This window comes from Catharus ustulatus, chromosome 31 (genome assembly GCF_009819885.2).
Source record: "Catharus ustulatus isolate bCatUst1 chromosome 31, bCatUst1.pri.v2, whole genome shotgun sequence".
Classification (NCBI taxonomy): Eukaryota; Metazoa; Chordata; class Aves; order Passeriformes; family Turdidae; genus Catharus; species Catharus ustulatus.
This window is the reverse complement of record NC_046251.1, coordinates 155,348-172,667: the sequence shown is the minus strand read 5'-3', so window position 1 is coordinate 172,667 and position 17,320 is coordinate 155,348. Positions and strand designations below refer to the sequence as shown.

At 68.2% G+C, this 17,320-nt stretch overlaps 2 protein-coding genes across 2 annotated transcripts in view; one reads left to right on the top strand and one right to left on the bottom strand.

Moving 5' to 3' along the window:
- LOC117009100 (cyclic AMP-dependent transcription factor ATF-7-like) overlaps positions 1 to 2,469 on the top strand; it is a 63,091-nt gene extending 60,622 nt beyond the window's left edge. Inside the window, exon 12 of the mRNA XM_033083293.1 lies at positions 1,675 to 2,469. Within this exon, the coding sequence (XP_032939184.1) occupies positions 1,675 to 1,886 (212 nt within the window). The 3' untranslated portion in view covers positions 1,887 to 2,469. The remainder of the gene's footprint in view (positions 1 to 1,674) is intronic.
- A 5,184-nt stretch (positions 2,470 to 7,653) lies between these two features.
- On the bottom strand, positions 7,654 to 14,308 carry TARBP2 (TARBP2 subunit of RISC loading complex). Its single transcript, XM_033083327.1, is given in 9 exon segments — positions 7,654 to 8,068; positions 8,143 to 8,332; positions 9,580 to 9,707; positions 9,782 to 9,899; positions 12,285 to 12,357; positions 12,448 to 12,473; positions 12,476 to 12,533; positions 13,166 to 13,265; positions 14,139 to 14,308. Coding segments are annotated over 9 exon segments (1,011 nt in total). The 5' UTR covers positions 14,299 to 14,308; the 3' UTR covers positions 7,654 to 7,910.
- Between the last annotated feature and the right edge of the window lie 3,012 nt (positions 14,309 to 17,320).

Below are 17,320 nucleotides of genomic sequence, written 5' to 3'. Positions count from 1 at the left end.
CATCCCAGAATTCCGGACGGTTCCATCCCAGAATTCCAGAGAGTTCCATCCCTGAATTCCAGAGGGTTCCATGCCCAGAATTCCGGAGGGTTCCATCCCAGAGTTCCGGAGGGTTCCATCCCTGAATTCCAGAGGGTTCCATCCCTGAATTCTGGAGGGTTCCATCCCTGAATTCCAGAGGGTTCCATCCCTGAATTCTGGAGGGTTCCATCCCAGAATTCCGGAGGGTTCCATCCCAGAATTCCAGAGGGTTCCATTCCTGAATTCCAGAGGGTTCCATCCCAGAATTCCGGAGGGTTCCATGCCCAGAATTCCAGAGGGTTCTGTGCCTGAATTCTGGAGGGTTCCATGCCCAGAATTCCGGAGGGTTCCATCCCTGAATTCCGGAGGATTCCATCCCAGAATTCCGGAGAGTTCCATCCCAGAATTCCAGAGGGTTCTGTGCCTGAATTCCGGAGGGTTCCATCCCTGCCTGCCCGAGCTGGGGGCAGCAGTCCCGGGGTGCAGGTTCATTATTATTCATTCAGGTTCATTATCATTCATTCAGGTTCATTATCATTCAGGTTCATTATCACTCAGGTTCGTTATCTCCCAGCTCCGAACCGGTTCTGTCCCAGCCCTGCCCGGGGAGGGCTCTCGGGGTCTCTCTCGTGGGGGGGGCTGGGGGTCCCTGGGGGTCCCTGGGGGCTCCAGCAGCTCCTGCTGCTCCCTGCTCCTGCTCTGGGCCGCCCCCATTGCCACCCCAAATCACCATTCCCACCCCAAACCAGCGCTCTCCCCTCCTCCTGCCACCCTGGCCCCATCCCTGTCCCATTCCCGTCCCCGTCCCCATCGCTGTCCCATCCCTGTCCCCTCCCTGACCGTGTCCCTGTCCCCATCTCTGTCCCATCTCCGTCCCCTCCCTGTCCCTGTCCCCATCCTTGTCCCCTCCCTGTCCCTGTCCCTGTCCCATCCTCATCCCTGTCCTCTCCCTGTCCCATCCCTGTCCCATCCCTGTCTCTGTCCCCTCCCTGACCGTGTCCCTGTCCCCATCTCTGTCCCATCTCCGTCCCCTCCCGGTCCCCTCCCTGTCCCCTCCCCTCCCTGACCGTGTCCCTGTCCTGTCCCCTCCCCGTCCCCTTGCTGACCGTGTCCCCTCACTGACCGTGTCCCTGTCCCTGTCCCCTCCCTGTCCCCATCCCTGTCCCTGTCCCCTCGCTGACCGTGTCCCCTTCCTGACCATGTCCCTGTCCCTGTCCCCATCCCTGTCCCCTCCCTGACTGTGTCCCCATCCCTGTCCCTGTCCCCTCCCCCTCTCTGTCCCCTCCCTGTCCCCTCCCTGTCCCCGTCCCCTCCCTGTCCCCTCGCTGACCGTGTCCCTGTCCTCTCCCTGACCCTGTCCCCTCCCCGTCCCCTCGCTGTCCTTGTCCTGTCCCCTCTCTGACCGTGTCCCCTCCCTGTCCCCTCCCCGTCCCCTCGCTGACCGTGTCCCCTCGCTGACCGTGTCCCTGTCCCTGTCCCCTCCCCGTCCCCGTCCCCTCACTGACCGTGTCCCCTCTCTGACCGTGTCCCCGTCCCCTCCCTGTCCCCTCCCTGTCCCCTCCCTGTCCCCGTCCCCTCTCTGTCCCTGTCCCCTCGCTGTCCCCGTCCCCTCCCTGTCCCCGTCCCCTCGCTGACCGTGTCCTCTCTCCGCAGAGAGCCCCAAGGAGAGCTCGGAGCCCTCGGGCTCCCCGGCCGCGGTCATCCAGCACAGCTCGGCCCCCAACGGGCTCAGCGCGGCGCGCTCGGCCGCCGAGGCCGTGGCCACCTCGGTGCTGGCCCAGATGGCCGGCCAAAGGACAGAGCTGGCCGTGCCCGCGGCCTCGCACGTCATCATGGCCCCACAGTCGCAGTCGGCCGGCAGATGATGGCCCCGGGCCCGGGAGCGCCCCAGGACTGACCACAGCCCCAGTGACCACAGCCCCGAGTCACCACAGCCCCGGAGTGACCACAGCCCCAGTGACCACAGCCCCAGAGTGACCACAGCCCCAGTGACCACAGCCCCACTGACCACGGCCCCAGAGTGACCACAGCCCCGAGTGACCACAGCCCCAGTGATCACAGCCCCAGTGACCACAGCCCCGGAGTGACCACAGCCCCAGGCTGACCACAGCCCCAGTGACCACAGCCCCAGAGTGACCACAGCCCCGGAGTGACCACAGCCCTGGAGTGATCACAGCCCCAGTGATCACAGCCCCAGAGTGACCACAGCCCCAGTGACCACAGCCCCAGTGATCACAGCCCCACAGCGACCACAGCCCCTGCTGACCATAACCCCAGGCTGACCACAGGCCCAGAGTGACCACAGGCCCAGAGTGACCACAGGCCCAGAATGACTACAGCCCCAGGCTGACCAGCAGGGACCTGCCAGGATTTCTCCTCCCTTTTTTGGGTTTTATTCTTTTCTTTTTTGTTTTGTTTCAAGGGCAGCTCTGGCGCTCTCCCAGCCCCTGGGCAGGGGCTGTGACACTCTGTGGTGTCCCTGTCCCTGGGACTGTGACACCCTGTACTGTCCCTGTCCCCTGTGACACTCTGTCCTGTCCCCTGTGACACCATGCTGTCCCCTGTCCCTGGGACTGTGACACCCTGTACTGTCCGTGGGCAGGGGGCTGTGACCCTGTCCCTGTCCCCTGTGACCCTGTCCTGTCCCCTGTGACACTCTGCGCTGTCCCCTGTGACACTGTCCTGGCCCCTGTGACACTCTGTGCTGTCCCTGTGACACTGCACTGGCCCTGGGCAGGGGCTGTGACCCTGTCCTGTCCCTGTGACACTGTCCCTGTCCCTGTGACACTCTGTGCTGTCCCTGTGACACTGTCCTGGCCCCTGTGACACTCTGCACTGGCCCCTGTGACACTCTGTCCTGTCCCCTGTGACACTCTGCGCTGTCCCCGTGCTGTCCCAGGCTCTCCCCGAGTCCCTGCACCTTCCCCCGGCGCTCCCGGGGCCGGTTTCTCCTCCCTGCCCGTGGATTTTGGGCTCGTGGGGGCTGGGGCTGCTCTGGGATCGTGCCCGAGGTGTCCCCAGGGGCTGGGACAGGCACGGCCTGGCCGGGGCTGCTCCCGCATTCCCGGCGGGATTGGGGCTCTGGGAATGGCCGGGAAGGGCCCGGCGGTGACACCAAACCCGGCCTGGACAAACCCGGCCTGGACAAACCCGGCCTGGACAAACCCAGCCTGGACAACCCCGGCCTGGACAAACCTGGCCTGGACAAACCTGGCCTGGACAAACCCGGCCTGGACAAACTCGGTCCAGGCAAACCCGGCCTGGACAAACCCGGTCTGAACAAACCTGACCTGGACAAACCTGACCTGGACAAACTCGGTCCAGGCAAACCTGGCCTGGACAGACCCAGCCCGGGCTGCCCGGGGTCAGCTCCCGCTCCCGGACCTCCAGGACCTGGACAAAGGTGGCCTTAAATCGGGAATCGTTTCCTGTTTGAGGGGAGGGAGCCGGGAGTGGGGTCGGGGTTTGCTCCGAGCTCCCTGGGCAGGGTCAGAGCCCGGGAGGAGCTCCTGGAATCCCGGGGAGCTCCTGGAATTGTGGGGAGCTCCTGGAATCGTGGGGAGCTCCTGGAATTGTGGGGAGCTCCTGGAATTGTGGGGAGCTCTGGAATCCCGAGGAGCTCTGGAGTCGGGGCCCTTTCCTGCCCTGGGTTCCGTGTCCGGGGGTGGCCCCAGCCGGGTCTGGGGTTGGGCAGCGCTGCCGAAGCGATTTTGGGATTAAGGAATCGCGTCCCGGTCCGTGGAGCTGCTCCAGCCCTTGGAATTCCTGCCCCGCCGGTCCCCGCTCAGCCGAGCCCCCTCAGGTCGCACTTCGCCACTTTGGAGCCAGCTTGGTCTGTCCGGGGGATTTTTTTGGGTTTCCCCAGGGACAGCAGAACCCAAAGCAGAGGCTGAGCAGGACGGGACGTTCTGAGATTCGGGGTTTTGCCAGCGATGGGATCCGGCCTCTCCCGCTCCCTCTTTTGCAGCTCTTCCTCGGATGGGATGAGGGTTCGGACCGGGATTGGGATCAGGGTTAGGACCGGGATCGGGGCTGGGATCAGGGTTAGGACCGGGATCGGGGCTGGGGTCGGGGTTGGGATCGGGGCGGGGGTCGGGGCTGGGATCAGGGTTCGGGTCGGGGCTGGGATCGGGGCTGGGGTGGGTTTGTGTTGCTGCTCCCTCACTCCCCTTTTCTCTCCTGCTCGTCCCAGCTCCTGCGCTCGCTGCTCTCCCCGGAATCCTCGTGCTCCCCTCGGGATGGGGCTGCAGGAGCAGCTTTGTCCCCTTTGTCCCCTTTGTCCCCCTCCCTCCGTGCCCACCTCCCCCTTCTCCAGTGCCTTGAAAATTCCTCAGCTCCGGGAGGGTCGGTGGGGGCTCCGAGCGGGGCCGGGGGTGAAGAGCTGAGCCGGGTCCGGCTGGACCTGGCGCTGTTCTCGCTTCTCTCACAGCCCGGAGCTCCCCGTGCCCATCCCGGGCGTGTTCTACCCCAACAGCAGCCACTCCTTTTTGGGGCGAAATCCCCCGATTTTCGCTCCGCGATGACTCCCCCGCTTTCCCGAGGCTCCCGGGGGTGGCAGCCCCGGCCCCGCTCGGCAGCGCCGGGCGCCTGCACTTTGCTCCGGGAATCCCGGGGGTCCCGAGCCTTCCTCCCGCCCCCTGCCCCTTCCTCCTGGCCCTGTCCCCTCCTGGATCCATCCCTGGAATCGCGGGGATCGGCTGGGGGAGCACGGAGAGCGGGACGGCTCCTGGGATTTGGGGTTTATGGATTTTGTCGGAACTGTGACCTCGAACAAACCGGACCCCAGGACCGGGAGCTCCCGCTCCCTCCCTCCCTCCTCTTCCTCCCTCCTCAGCCCCCAGACCCCTCAGGACTGGGCGGGGGGCGAGGAGCCGGTGCCTGTTTGCCCCCAGACCCGTCTTTAGTCCGGAGCTCCCGGCTCAGTGGGAATTTGTGTCATTTCGGGACTCGTGGACCCGCTGCCGCTCCCGCGGGCGCCCCAGAGCGAGCCCGGGAGGTGCCAAAGGGAGGAGGGTCCCGGCGCGCCCCCCGCCCCCCCAGCTGCTTTGTGCCACGAGCTTTGACGATCAATAATGGAAGAAGCCAAAAAGGACCCCGAGTACCTGTGTAGTATCTTTATCAGTCCATATCGACGCGTATACGCACCCATATATCGTAGAGCGGCCGCCGCGGGTCCGACCCGACCCCCGCCCCCCCGAGGGACCCCCAGCCCCGCCCGGGCTCCTGTGAGCGGGTCCTCACAGCCCCCGCGGGGGCCCGGGGCCGCGGGGGGACCCGGGGGACACGTCCCAGCCCCCCCAGCCCTCGGCCGTGTCATACCAAACATGTAACGTGCCTTTTATTTATGCTGCAAATATAACATTAAAATATTACCCAGGAGCCGCGCGCTGCTGCCCTTTGCTGGGGGTGGTGCGGGCTGGGGACACCCCCGGTGTCACTTTGGGGGTTCACGGGACTGTCACCCCCCCGGGTGGCACAGCGGGGGACACCGCAGAGTCCCGGGGCACCCTCGGGCGCGTTTTTTTGGGGCGATTTCGGCTGGTTTGGGGTCGGGGGAGCCGCGGCGGCGCCGTCGGGGCTGCAGGAGCGCGGAGCGGCCACAGGGTGGCGACAGCGAGACCCGACCGAGCGGGGAGGGGGCGAGGGGGGAGAGGGGGGGACAGAGAGGGGTCGGGGGGGACAAGGAGGGGTCCAGGGGGCTGGGGGGAGAGGGGGGGACAGGGGAGGGTCCGGGGGGACAGAGGGGGACAGAGAGAGGTCCAGGGGGAAAGGGAGGGGTCCGGGGGGGACTGGGAGGGGTCCCGGGGGCTGGGGGGAGAGGGGGGGACAGGGGAGGGTCCGGGGGGCGGGGGGTAGAGCGGTCCCGGGGGGAACCGGGGAGGGGTCGCAGTGTCGGGCGCTCCTGGGTTGCTTGGGGAGACCGGGAAGGGGTCTCAGGGGGTCTTGCCGGGGCAGGACGGGGGTCCCGGGGGTCTCGCTCCGCAGCCCCGGCGGTGCCTTTGCGGGGCCCGGGCGGGGCGGGAGCTGCGGAGCTCCCCGGTCCGTCCATCCGTCCGTCCGTCCCCGGGGGCGGCTGTCGCGGCTGTCGCGGCTGCTAAATGGCTTCAATTAACGGCGGCGGGGCCGGGGCCGCTCCCGCTCCCCCGGGACCCCCGGCCCGGCCCGGCCCCGCTATAAGAGGCGGCGGCGGCGGCGGCGGGGATGGCCGGGGCGATGTCGCGGTGCCCGGTGCTGCTCCTGCTGCTCCTGCTGCTGCTGGCGGGGACCCCGCGCTCCGCCCGCGCCTGTCCCGGGACCCCCGGCCCGGCCCCGGTGAGCCCCGGCCCGGCCGCGCCGTCCGAGCGGGTTCGGTTCGTGGGAGGGGGGATATCGGGGCCGGGGTCGGGGGTCGCACTCCGGTTCCGGGGCCGCTGTGACCCCCGGTCCTGCCCCCCCTCAGGCCGCCGCCGCCCCCCCGGGGCCGCCCCCCGGAGCCGCCGCCGCCGCCCTGGGAGCGCTGCTCCGGTCCCTGCAGCGCCCCGGGACCCCCCCGCAGCCGCAGAGGTGAGCGGGGAGGGGTCCCGGTCTGGGGGTCCCGGTGTGGGGGTCCCGCTCTGGGGGGGGTCCCGGTCTGGGGGTCCCGGTGTCGGGGGGGGTCCCGGTCTGGGGGTCCCGGTCCGGGGTCTGGGGGGCACTGAGGGGTGGGGTCGGGGGGGTTTGGGGACAGCGGGGGGGTGCAGGAGGTGGGGGGGGACAGGGGTGGTTTGGGGGTGCCTGAGGAGGGTCAGTGGTGTGGGGATGGGGGTCCCATCCAGTGTCCGTGTCCTTCAGCACATCCCCATCCATCCCTGTCTGTCCGTCCGTCCATCCCTGTCCGTCTGTCTGTCCGGCAGGTCGGGGTGGGGGCTCCAGGCGCGGCTCAGCCCCCGCGGTTGGGACCCCCCGGTGGCCCCGTTCTGGACCATGGCGACCCCGCAGCGCTTCGGCCGCCGCCGCTGAGCCCGGTCCCGAGCCGAGCCCACCCGAGCCGAGCCCACCCGAGCCGAGCCCACCCGAGCCGAGCCTATCCCGGCCCCGAGCCGAGCCCACCCGAGCCGAGCCCACCCGAGCCGAGCCTATCCCGGCCCTGAGCCGAGCCCACCCGAGCCGAGCCCATCCGAGCCGAGCCCACCTGAGCCGAGCCCACCCGAGCCGAGCCCACCCGAGCCGAGCCTATCCCGGCCCCGAGCCGAGCCTATCCCGGCCCTGAGCCGAGCCCACCCGAGCCGAGCCCATCCGAGCCGAGCCTATCCCGGCCCCGAGCCCATCCCGGCCCCGAGCCGAGCCCATCCCGAGCCGAGCCCATCCGAACCGAACCAATCCCGAGCCCATCCTGAGCCGAGCCCACCCGAGCCGAGCCCATCCCGGCCCTGAGCCGAGCCCATCCCGAGCCGAGCCCATCCCGGTCCCGAGCCGAGCCCACCCGAGCCCAGCCCACCCGAGCCGAGCCCATCCCGGCCCCGAGCCGAGCCCACCCGAGCCGAGCCCATCCCGGCCCTGAGCCGAGCCCACCCGAGCCGAGCCCATCCCGTCCCCCCCTCAATAAAGTGCTCACCCCACACCCCTCGCTCTGCCCCTGCTGTGCCCCCCCAGCCCCCAAGCAGAGCCGACACGGGCAGTACAAACCCCCCCAGATTTTATTCCTGGGGGGCCGATGGCACCCGGGGACCCCCGGAGCGGAGAGGGGGGGCCAGGCCGGGGGGACACCCCGGGGCCTGAGGTCCGTCTGTCCATCCACCCCCAGCGGGGGCAGCGCGGTGGCCGTGTCCAGAGGGTGTGGGGGCCACGTCCGGAGGTCCGAGCGTTGGTCAGCGGGGCGCGGGCCGGGCTCGGCGGCCCCCGGGCAGGGGTCACTTGCCCCCGGGCAGGGGTCACTTGCCCCCGGCCATGATGCGCAGGTACTGCAGCGCGTTGCGGGCGGCCTGGGCGCGGGCGCCGTCGCGGGACGGGGCAGCGCCGTGGCACACGGTGGTGGGCTGCGTGGAGAGCTCCACCAGGCACTGGTGCAGCCCGCTGAGGCTCAGCGCGTCTGGGGGACACACGGGGGTCACCCTGGGCTCGCCCCGAGCTCCGGGCGGGTCGGGGGGCGCGCCCCGGGCTCACCGATGTCCAGGTAGCTGATGGCGAAGCTCTGCTCCTCCGACAGCTCCTGCAGCAGCGCGCACGCCCCGCCCGGCGCGGGGGCCGCGCCCCGGCTCCGCAGCTGGCCCAGCTTCTCGCCCGCCGAGTTGCGCAGCGAGTCCCAGGTGCAGCCGGGGGCGCGGCCCCGCAGCCCCTCCAGCCGGGGACACGTCTGGGGAGGGGGCACGGGGGGCTCGGGCAGCGTCCCGGCCCCCTCGAGGTGCGGGAACCCCCCGGGAACGAGGGAAGAGCCGAGCCCCGAGCGTGGGGCAGAGCGGCGCTCCGGGGCGGCCCCAGCGCCCCCAGTCCCCCCCAGTCCCTCCCAGCTCCCCCAGTCCCTCCCAGCTCCCCCAGTCCCTCCCAGCGCCCCCAGTCCCTCCCAGTTCCCCCAGTCCCTCCCAGCTCCCCCAGTCCCTCCCAGTCCCCCCCAGTTCCCCCAGTCCCTCCCAGCGCCCCCAGTCCCTCCCAGCTCCCCCAGTTCCCCCAGTCCCTCCCAGTGCCCCCAGTCCCTCCCAGCCCCTCCCAGCTCCCCCAGTCCCTCCCAGCGCCCCCAGCCCCTCCCGGCGCCCCCAGTCCCTCCCAGTTCTCCCAGTCCCTCCCAGCGCCCCCAGTCCCTCCCAGTGCCCCCCAGTTCCCCCAGTTCCTCCCAGTTCCCCCAGTTCCTCCCAGTCCCCCCCAGCGCCCCCAGTCCCCCCCAGCGCCCCCAGTCCCCCCCAGTTCCCCCAGTTCCTCCCAGTTCCCCCAGTTCCTCCCAGTCCCCCCCAGCTCCCCCAGCCCCTCCCAGTTCCCCCAGTCCCTCCCAGGTCCCCCAGTCCCTCCCAGTGCCCCCCAGTTTCCCCAGTCCCTCCCAGTCCATCCCAGTCCCTCCCAGCTCCCCCAGTCCCTCCCAGCTCCCCCAGTCCCTCCCAGCGCCCCTAGTCCCTCCCAGCGCCCCCAGTCCCTCCCAGTCCCCCCCAGTCCCTCCCAGCGCCCCCAGTCCCTCCCAGTCCCCCCCAGTCCCTCCCAGCGCCCCCAGTCCCTCCCAGTCCCCCCCAGTCCCTCCCAGTTCCCCCAGTCCCTCTCAGCGCCCCCAGCTCCCCCAGCCCCTCCCAGTCCCTCCCAGCTCCCCCAGCCCCTCCCAGTCCCTCCCAGCTCCCCCATCCCTCCCAGCGCCCCCAGCCCCTCCCAGTCCCTCCCAGCCCCTCCCAGTTCCCCCAGTCTCTCCCAGTTCCCCCAGTCCCTCCCAGCTCCCCCAGTCCCTCCCAGCGCCCCCAGTCCCTTCAGTTCCCCCAGTCCCTCCCAGTCCCTCCCAGTCTCTCCCAGTCCCTCCCAGCTCCCCCAGTTCCTCCCAGTCCCTCCCAGCGCCCCCAGTCCCTCCCAGCGCCCCCAGTCCCTCCCAGTTCCCCCAGCTCCTCCAGTCCCCCCCAGTTGCCCCAGTACCATGTTGAACTGGTCCTCCTCGCCCTCGGCCTCGCTGCCGTCCCGCGGCTCCATGGGCACGTTGTGGATCCGCACCAGCATCTTGGCGGCCGCGTTGCGCTTGGCCAGCTTCTTGGAGGTGCCGCTGCCTGGGGAGGGGGCTGGGGGTCAGTGGGACCCCCCCTGAGCCCCCCGGAGCCCCCCCAGCCCCCCCGGCCCGCACCGATCTCCACGAAGCGCTCCACCCGGCACGTCATGGTGAACTCCTTGCGGTGCGCCGGCCCCGACTCCTGCGTCACCGTGTACTCGGGCAGGCGCCAGCCCTTCTGCACCACCAGCTCCTGGGGACAAAAAATGGAACAAAAATGGGGGTAAACTGCCCCAAAAATGGGGATAAACGGCACAAAATGGGGACAGCCAGCCCTTCTGCACCACCAGCTCCTGGGGACAAAAAACGGGATAAATGGGACAAAAACAGGCCAAAAATGGGCACAGCCAGCCCTTCTGCACCACCAGCTCCTGGGGACCCAAAAATGGAACAAAAATGGGATAAATGACCCCAAAAATGGGGATAGACTGCCCCAAAATGGGCACAGCCAGCCCTTCTGCACCACCAGCTCCTGGGCAATGAAAATGGGATAAATGACCCCAAAACAGCCCCAAAACAGCCAGCCCTTCTGCACCACCAGCTCCTGGAGACCAAAAAATGGAACAAAAATGGGGGTAAACGGGCCCAAAATGGGGACAGCCAGCCCTTCTGCACCACCAGCTCCTGGGCAATGAAAATGGGGATAAACTGACCAAAAATGGGGGTAAATGGCACAAAAATGGGGATAGACAGTACAGAAACGGGGACAGCCAGCCCTTCTGCACCACCAGCTCCTGGGCACCAAAAATGGGATAAATGACCCCAAAAATGGGGACAGACTGACCAAAAATGGGGACAGCCAGCCCTTCTGCACCACCAGCTCCTGGGCACCAAAAACGGGATAAATGACCCCAAAACAGCCCCAAAACAGCCAGCCCTTCTGCACCACCAGCTCCTGGGCACCAAAAACGGGATAAATGGGACAAAAATGGGGATTGACGGGCCAAAAATGGGGACAGCCAGCCCTTCTGCACCACCAGCTCCTGGAAACCAAAAAATGGGATAAATGACCTCAAAACAGCCCCAAAATGGGGACAGCCAGCCCTTCTGCACCACCAGCTCCTGGGCACCAAAAATGGAACAAAAATGGGGATAAACTGCCCCAAAGTGGGCACAGCCAGCCCTTCTGCACCACCAGCTCCTGGACATCCAAAAAATGGGATAAATGACCCCAAAAATGGGGATTGACGGGCCAAAAATGGGGACAGCCAGCCCTTCTGCACCACCAGCTCCTGGGCAATGAAAATGGAACAAAAAATGGGGATAAACGGGCCCAAAATCGGAACAGCCAGCCCTTCTGCACCACCAGCTCCTGGGCAATGAAAATGGGGATAAACTGACCAAAAATGGGGGTAAACGGCACAAAAATGGGGATAGACAGTACAGAAATGGGGACAGCCAGCCCTTCTGCACCACCAGCTCCTGGGGACAAAAAATGGGATAAATGGGCCAAAAACAGCCCCAAAATGGGCACAGCCAGCCCTTCTGCACCACCAGCTCCTGGGCACCAAAAACGGGATAAATGACCCCAAAACAGCCCCAAAACAGCCAGCCCTTCTGCACCACCAGCTCCTGGAGACCCAAAAATGGAACAAAAATGGGATAAATGACCCCAAAAATGGGGATAAATGGGCCAAAAACAGGCCAAAAATGGGGATAGACGGTACAGAAATGGGCACAGCCAGCCCTTCTGCACCACCAGCTCCTGGGCACCAAAAACGGGATAAATGACCCCAAAAATGGGGATTGACGGGCCAAAAATGGGGACAGCCAGCCCTTCTGCACCACCAGCTCCTGGACATCCAAAAAATGGAACAAAAACAGGCCAAAAATGGGGGTAAACTGCCCCAAAATGGGCACAGCCAGCCCTTCTGCACCACCAGCTCCTGGAGACAAAAAATGGGATAAACGGGCCAAAAACGGGCCAAAAGTGGGGACAGCCAGCCCCAAAATGGGGATAGACGGTACAGAAATGGGGACAGCCAGCCCTTCTGCACCACCAGCTCCTGGAGACAAAAAATGGGATAAATGACCCCAAAAATGGGGGTAAACTGCCCCAAAGTGGGCACAGCCAGCCCTTCTGCACCACCAGCTCCTGGAGACAAAAAATGGGATAAACGGGCCAAAAACAGGGATAGACGGGCCATAAATGGGGATAAATGGGCCAAAAATGGGGACAGCCAGCCTCAAAATGGAGGGAACTATTCCCAAAACGGTGATAACTGTCCCCAGAACAGGAACAACTGTCCCCAAGTGGAAGCAACTGTCCCAAAATGGAGGGAACTGTCCCCAAAATGGAGGGAACTGTCCCCAAAATGGAGGGAACTGTCCCCAAAATGGAGACAACTGTCCCCAGATGCAGATAACTGTCCCCAAACCAGGCACAGCTGTCCCCAGCAGGAGGAAGAGCCCCCGTGTCACCGTGTCCCCACTCCGTTCTTTGCCCAGGAGCCCCCCCAGGGCCGCGTCCCCCCCAAGGGCCGTGTCCCCCCCCCCAGGGGCTCGGTGTCCCCTGGTGTCCCTGGTGTCCCCTCGTGTCCCCGGTGTCCCCCCCGGTGTCCCCCCCAGTGCCACCCACCTGCAGGGCCCCCACGGGGTTACACTCGGACTGGGGGGGGGACACCGCCGTCTTCATCTCCAGGGGGGGGCCCCTGTGGGGACAGAGGCTCAGGGGGTGCCCAGACCCCCCCGGGGGGCTCAGAGGGGTCAGGGGGGGTTTGGGGACACGGTGCCCCCCTTACCTGGGGGAGGGGGGGGGGCGCGGCGGGGGCCGGGGGGGGGCGCGGCGGGGCCGGGCTCTGCCGGGGGCTCCGGGGGGAACGGAGACCTGGGGGAGGGGGGGGGGGGTCAGAGCCACCCCTGGGGCCTTTGGGGACCCCCGGGCCCACCCAGACCCCCTTGGGAGCTCCCAAATCCCCCCTGGCACCCCCAGACCCACCCAGGAACCCCCCCAGGAACCCCCAGACCCCCCCTGGCACCCTCAGACCCTCCCCCAGCACCCCCAGACCCCCCCTGACACCCCCAGAGCCCTCCTGGCACCCCCAAACCCACCCAGACCCCATCAGATCCCCCTGGGAGCTCCCACACACCCCCAGGCACCCCCAGACCCACCCAGGAACCCCCAGAGTCCCCCGGGCACCCTCAGACCCTCCCCAGCACCCCCAGATCCACCAGGCACCCTCCAGACCCCCCCAGACCCCACCTGGCACCCCCAGCACCCCCTGGTCTCCCCCTAGCCCCCCCTGAACACCCCCAGCCCCCCCCAGTGTCCCCCCAGCCCCCCTGGACAGCCCCAGCCCCCCCTGGACACCCCCAGCCCCTCCAGTGTCCCCCCAGCCCCCCCAGTGTCCCCCCAGCCCCCCCTCAGCCCCCCCAATGTCCCCCCGGTGTCCCCCCAGCCCGCTCCAATGTCCCCCCGATGTCCCCCCGGTGTCCCCCCAGCCCCCCCGGTGTCCCCACCCGTGCTCCAGGGGCTCCAGCATGGCCCCCCCCCCTCTGAGCAGCCTCAGGGCCACCTCGGCCGCCTTGTGCTTCGCCGCCTTCTTGCTGGGCCCCTGTCCTGGGGGACAGCGGGGTCAGGGGGCACAGGGGACACACAGGGGACACACAGGGGACACCCCCAGCAGCACCCAGGGCTTGGGGGATCCCCCCCATGTCCCCCTCCCAACGCACAGGGGAGACCCCCGGGGGGAAACCCAGCCTGGGGACACGGCCCTGGGGACCCCCAGTGCAGGGGGACAAGAGGGACAGGGTAGCCCAGGCTGGCTGGGGGGGTCCCTGGGGGTCCCTGTGGGTCTTGGGGATCCCTGGGGGGGTCCCTGGAGGTCCCTGAGGGTCCCGGGGGTCCCTGGAGGGTCCCTGGGGGTCCCAGGGGGTCCTGGGGGGTCCCTGAGGTCCTTGGGGGGGTCTCTGGAGGTTCCAGGGGGTCCTGGGGGGGTCCCCGTGGGTCCCAGGGATCGCTGGAGGTCCCTGGGGGTCCCTGAAGATCCAGGGGGTGTCCCTGGGGGGTCCCGGGGGTCCTTGAAGGTCCCTGGTGGTCCCAGTGGTCCTGGGGGGGTCCTTGTGGGTCCTTGAAGGTCCTGGAGGGTCCCTGGGGGTCCCTGAAGGTCCCTGGGGCTCCTTGAAGGTCCCTGGGGGGTCCCTGAAGGTCCTGGGGGTCCCTGGAGGTCCCGAGGGTCTCTGGGGGGGTCCCTGGGGGGTCCCTGTGGGTGCTGGGGTGTCCCTGGGGGTCCCTGAAGGTCCCTGCAGGTCCTGGGGGGTCCGTGGGGGTCCCTGGCGGATCCTGGAGGGGTCTCTGGAGGTTCCAGGGGGTCTCGGGGGTCCCTGAGGTCCCGGGGGTCCCTGAGGGGTCCCGGGGGTCCCTGGGTATCCCTGGTGGTCCTGGGGGGTCCCGGGGGTCCCAGGGGTCCCTGGGGGGTCCCGGGGGTCGCACCGGTGCAGCTGATGTCGCCGAGGGTGACGCGGAAGGTGAAGTTGGGCTGGTGGGCCTGGCCCTCGGCCTTGAGCAGGTCGTAGCCGGGGGTGCGCCCTAGGCGAGTGCCATACTCCTGCAGCAGGCTGATGGGCGTCTTGCCGGGGCTGGCGGCCACCATCTGCTCCAGGCTGGACGGGGACAGGGACATGGGGACAGGGACATGGGGACAGGGTGCCATGGACTGTGGGGACATGGGGACAGAGTGCCATACTCCTGCAGCAGGCTGATGGGCGTCTTGCCGGGGCTGGCGGCCACCATCTGCTCCAGGCTGCACAGGACGGGGACGGGGACAGGGACAGGGGTAAGGGACAGGGACAGGGACAGGGACGGGGACAGGGACATGGGGACAGGGACACGGACATGGGGACAGGGACAGGGACAGGACAGGGACACGGCTGTCACCGCACCGTGCGGACACGGCTGCCACCGCGCACGGACCGGGACAGGGCGGGACTGACATGGATGTGGGGACACGGGGACATGGGGACATGGATGTGGGGACATGGGGACAGAGTGCCATACTCCTGCAGCAGGCTGATGGGCGTCTTGCCGGGGCTGGCGGCCACCATCTGCTCCAGGCTGGACGGGGACAGGGGTAAGGGACAGGGACAGGGACACGGGGACAGGACAGGGACACGGCTGTCACCGCGCACGGACCGGGACAGGGCGGGACTGACATGGATGTGGGGACATGGGGACATGGGGACATGGCCATGGATGTGGGGACATGGGGACACGGCCATGGATGTGGGGACATGGGGACAGGGGGACAGGGGGACAGTGCCATGGACCGTGAAGACACGGGGACATGGGGACACGGACCGTGGGGACATGGGGACAGGGGGACACGAGGACACTGCCATGGATGTGGGGACAGGGGGCCATTGCCACCGACCGTGGGGACATGGGGACTGGGGGACACTGCCATGGACTGTGGGGACATCGCCATGGATGTGGGGACACGGGGACATGGGGACACGGACCATGGGGACACAGGGACAAGGTGGCACTGCCACGGACCGTGGGGACACGGAGACACAGGGACACGGGGACAGGGTGCCATGGATGTGGGGACATGGGGACAGGGGGACACTGCCATGGATGTGGGGACACATGGGTGCCATTTGTGTGTGACGTGGGGACACAGGGACAGAGATGGCACAGCCCCTTGGGGACACAGGGACAGGGATGGCACTGCCATTGGGGACACAGGGACGGGGATGGCACTGCCATTGGGGACACAGGGACAGCATGGCACTGCCATTGGGGACACAGGGACAGAGATGGCACTGCCATTGGGGACACGGGGACAGGAATGGCACTGCCATTGGGGACACAGGGACAGAGATGGCACTGCCATTGGGGACACGGGGACAGGATGGCACTGCCATTGGGGACACAGGGACAGAGATGGCACTGCCATTGGGGACACGGGGACAGGGGTGGCACAGCCCCTTGGGGACACAATGGCACAGCCCCTCGGGGACACGCGCGGCAGCACGGCGGACACGCGCACGGGCACGGCACCGCCACCCCGCGCGCAGGGACAGCCCTGTCCCCCCCCCGCCGCCACACCGGGCCCGGCCCCGCGCCCCCCGCCCCTCCCGGGCCCCGCCGAGCCCCAGGCCCGGCCTAGGCCGCCCCCTCCCCCCGCCCGCCGCCGCCGCGCGCGGGGGCTGTGGCGGTGCCGGGGGAGCCCCGGGCGGCCCCGGGGGGGTTCCGGGGGGGTTCCGGGGGGGCTGCGGGGGTGCCGGTACCTGGGGAAGGCGCCGCCGCTCCGCCGGGCCCCGCCCGCCCCCTCCTCGCTCATCCCCGCCGCTCCGGCCGCCGCCCGCGCCGCCAGGGGGCGCGCGGCATCACGGGAGCGCCGCGCCGCGCGGGGGCTGCTGGGAGATGTGGTCCGCGCCGCGCGGCCCCGCAGCGCGCGCAGCCGCAGTCGGCCCCCGCCGCCGGACTACGGTTCCCACAACCCCCCGCGCAGAGGGCAGGGCGGGGAGCGCGGTCACGTGGTGCCGCAGGGGCGGGGCGCGGGGGTCGTGCCTCAGTTTCCCCCAGGGGCAATGGGGACAATGGGGACAGTGGGGACAGTGGGGACAATGGGGCAGAGGTGGCGCTGGTCAGAGTGGGAGCGCGGGGGACACCAGTACTGGGAGCACTGGGATCTCACTGGCATCTAAGGGACACCCGTACTGGGAGCACTGGGATCACTGGGGCCGAGGGGACACCCGTACTGGGAGCACTGGAACCAAAGGGACACCAGTACTGGGAGCACTGGGATCTCACTGGGGTCTTACTGGGATCTCACTGGGATCTAAGGGACACCCGTACTGGGAGCACTGGGATCACTGGGGCCGAGGGGACACCCGTACTGGGAGCACTGGGATCTCACTGGGGTCTTACTGGGATCTCACTGGGATCTAAGGGACACCCGTACTGGGAGCACGGGGATCAATGGGACCAAGGGGACACCCGTACTGGGAGCACTGGGACCAAAGGGACAGCCGTACCGGGGAGCACTGGGACCAAAGGGACACCCGTACTGGGGTGGTCGGGATCACTGGGACCGAGGGGACACCCGTACTGGGAGCACTGGGAGCAGTGGCATCAAAGGGACACCCGTACTGGGAGCACTGGGACCAAAGGGACACCCGTACTGGGAGCACTGGGACCAAAGGGACACCCGAACTGGGAGCACTGGGATCTCACTGGGGATCAAAGCGACACCCGTACTGAGGTCACTGGGACCAAAGGGACACCCGTACTGGGAGCACTGGGACCAAAGGGACACCCGTACTGGGAGCACTGGGACCGAGGGGGACACCCGTACTGGGAGCACTGGGACCAAAGGGACATCCGTACTGGGGTCGCCGGGATCCCCGTGCGCCGCTCGGGCCGTGCGCTCCCGGTACCGGCGGGGTCCTGGGTCCTGGACCCTCGGGAGGGGTCCCGGTCCGGCTGCAGGAGGGGTCCCGGTGCCAGTGCGGGTCCCTCCGGTACCGGGGACTGGTCCCGGTGCCAAATCGGGGTCCCGGTGCGGTACTGGGGGGTCCCGGTGCCGGTGCGGGTCCCTCCGGTACCGGGGACTGGTCCCGGTGCAGTGTCGGGGTCCCGGTGCGGTACTGGGGGGTCCCGGTGCCAGT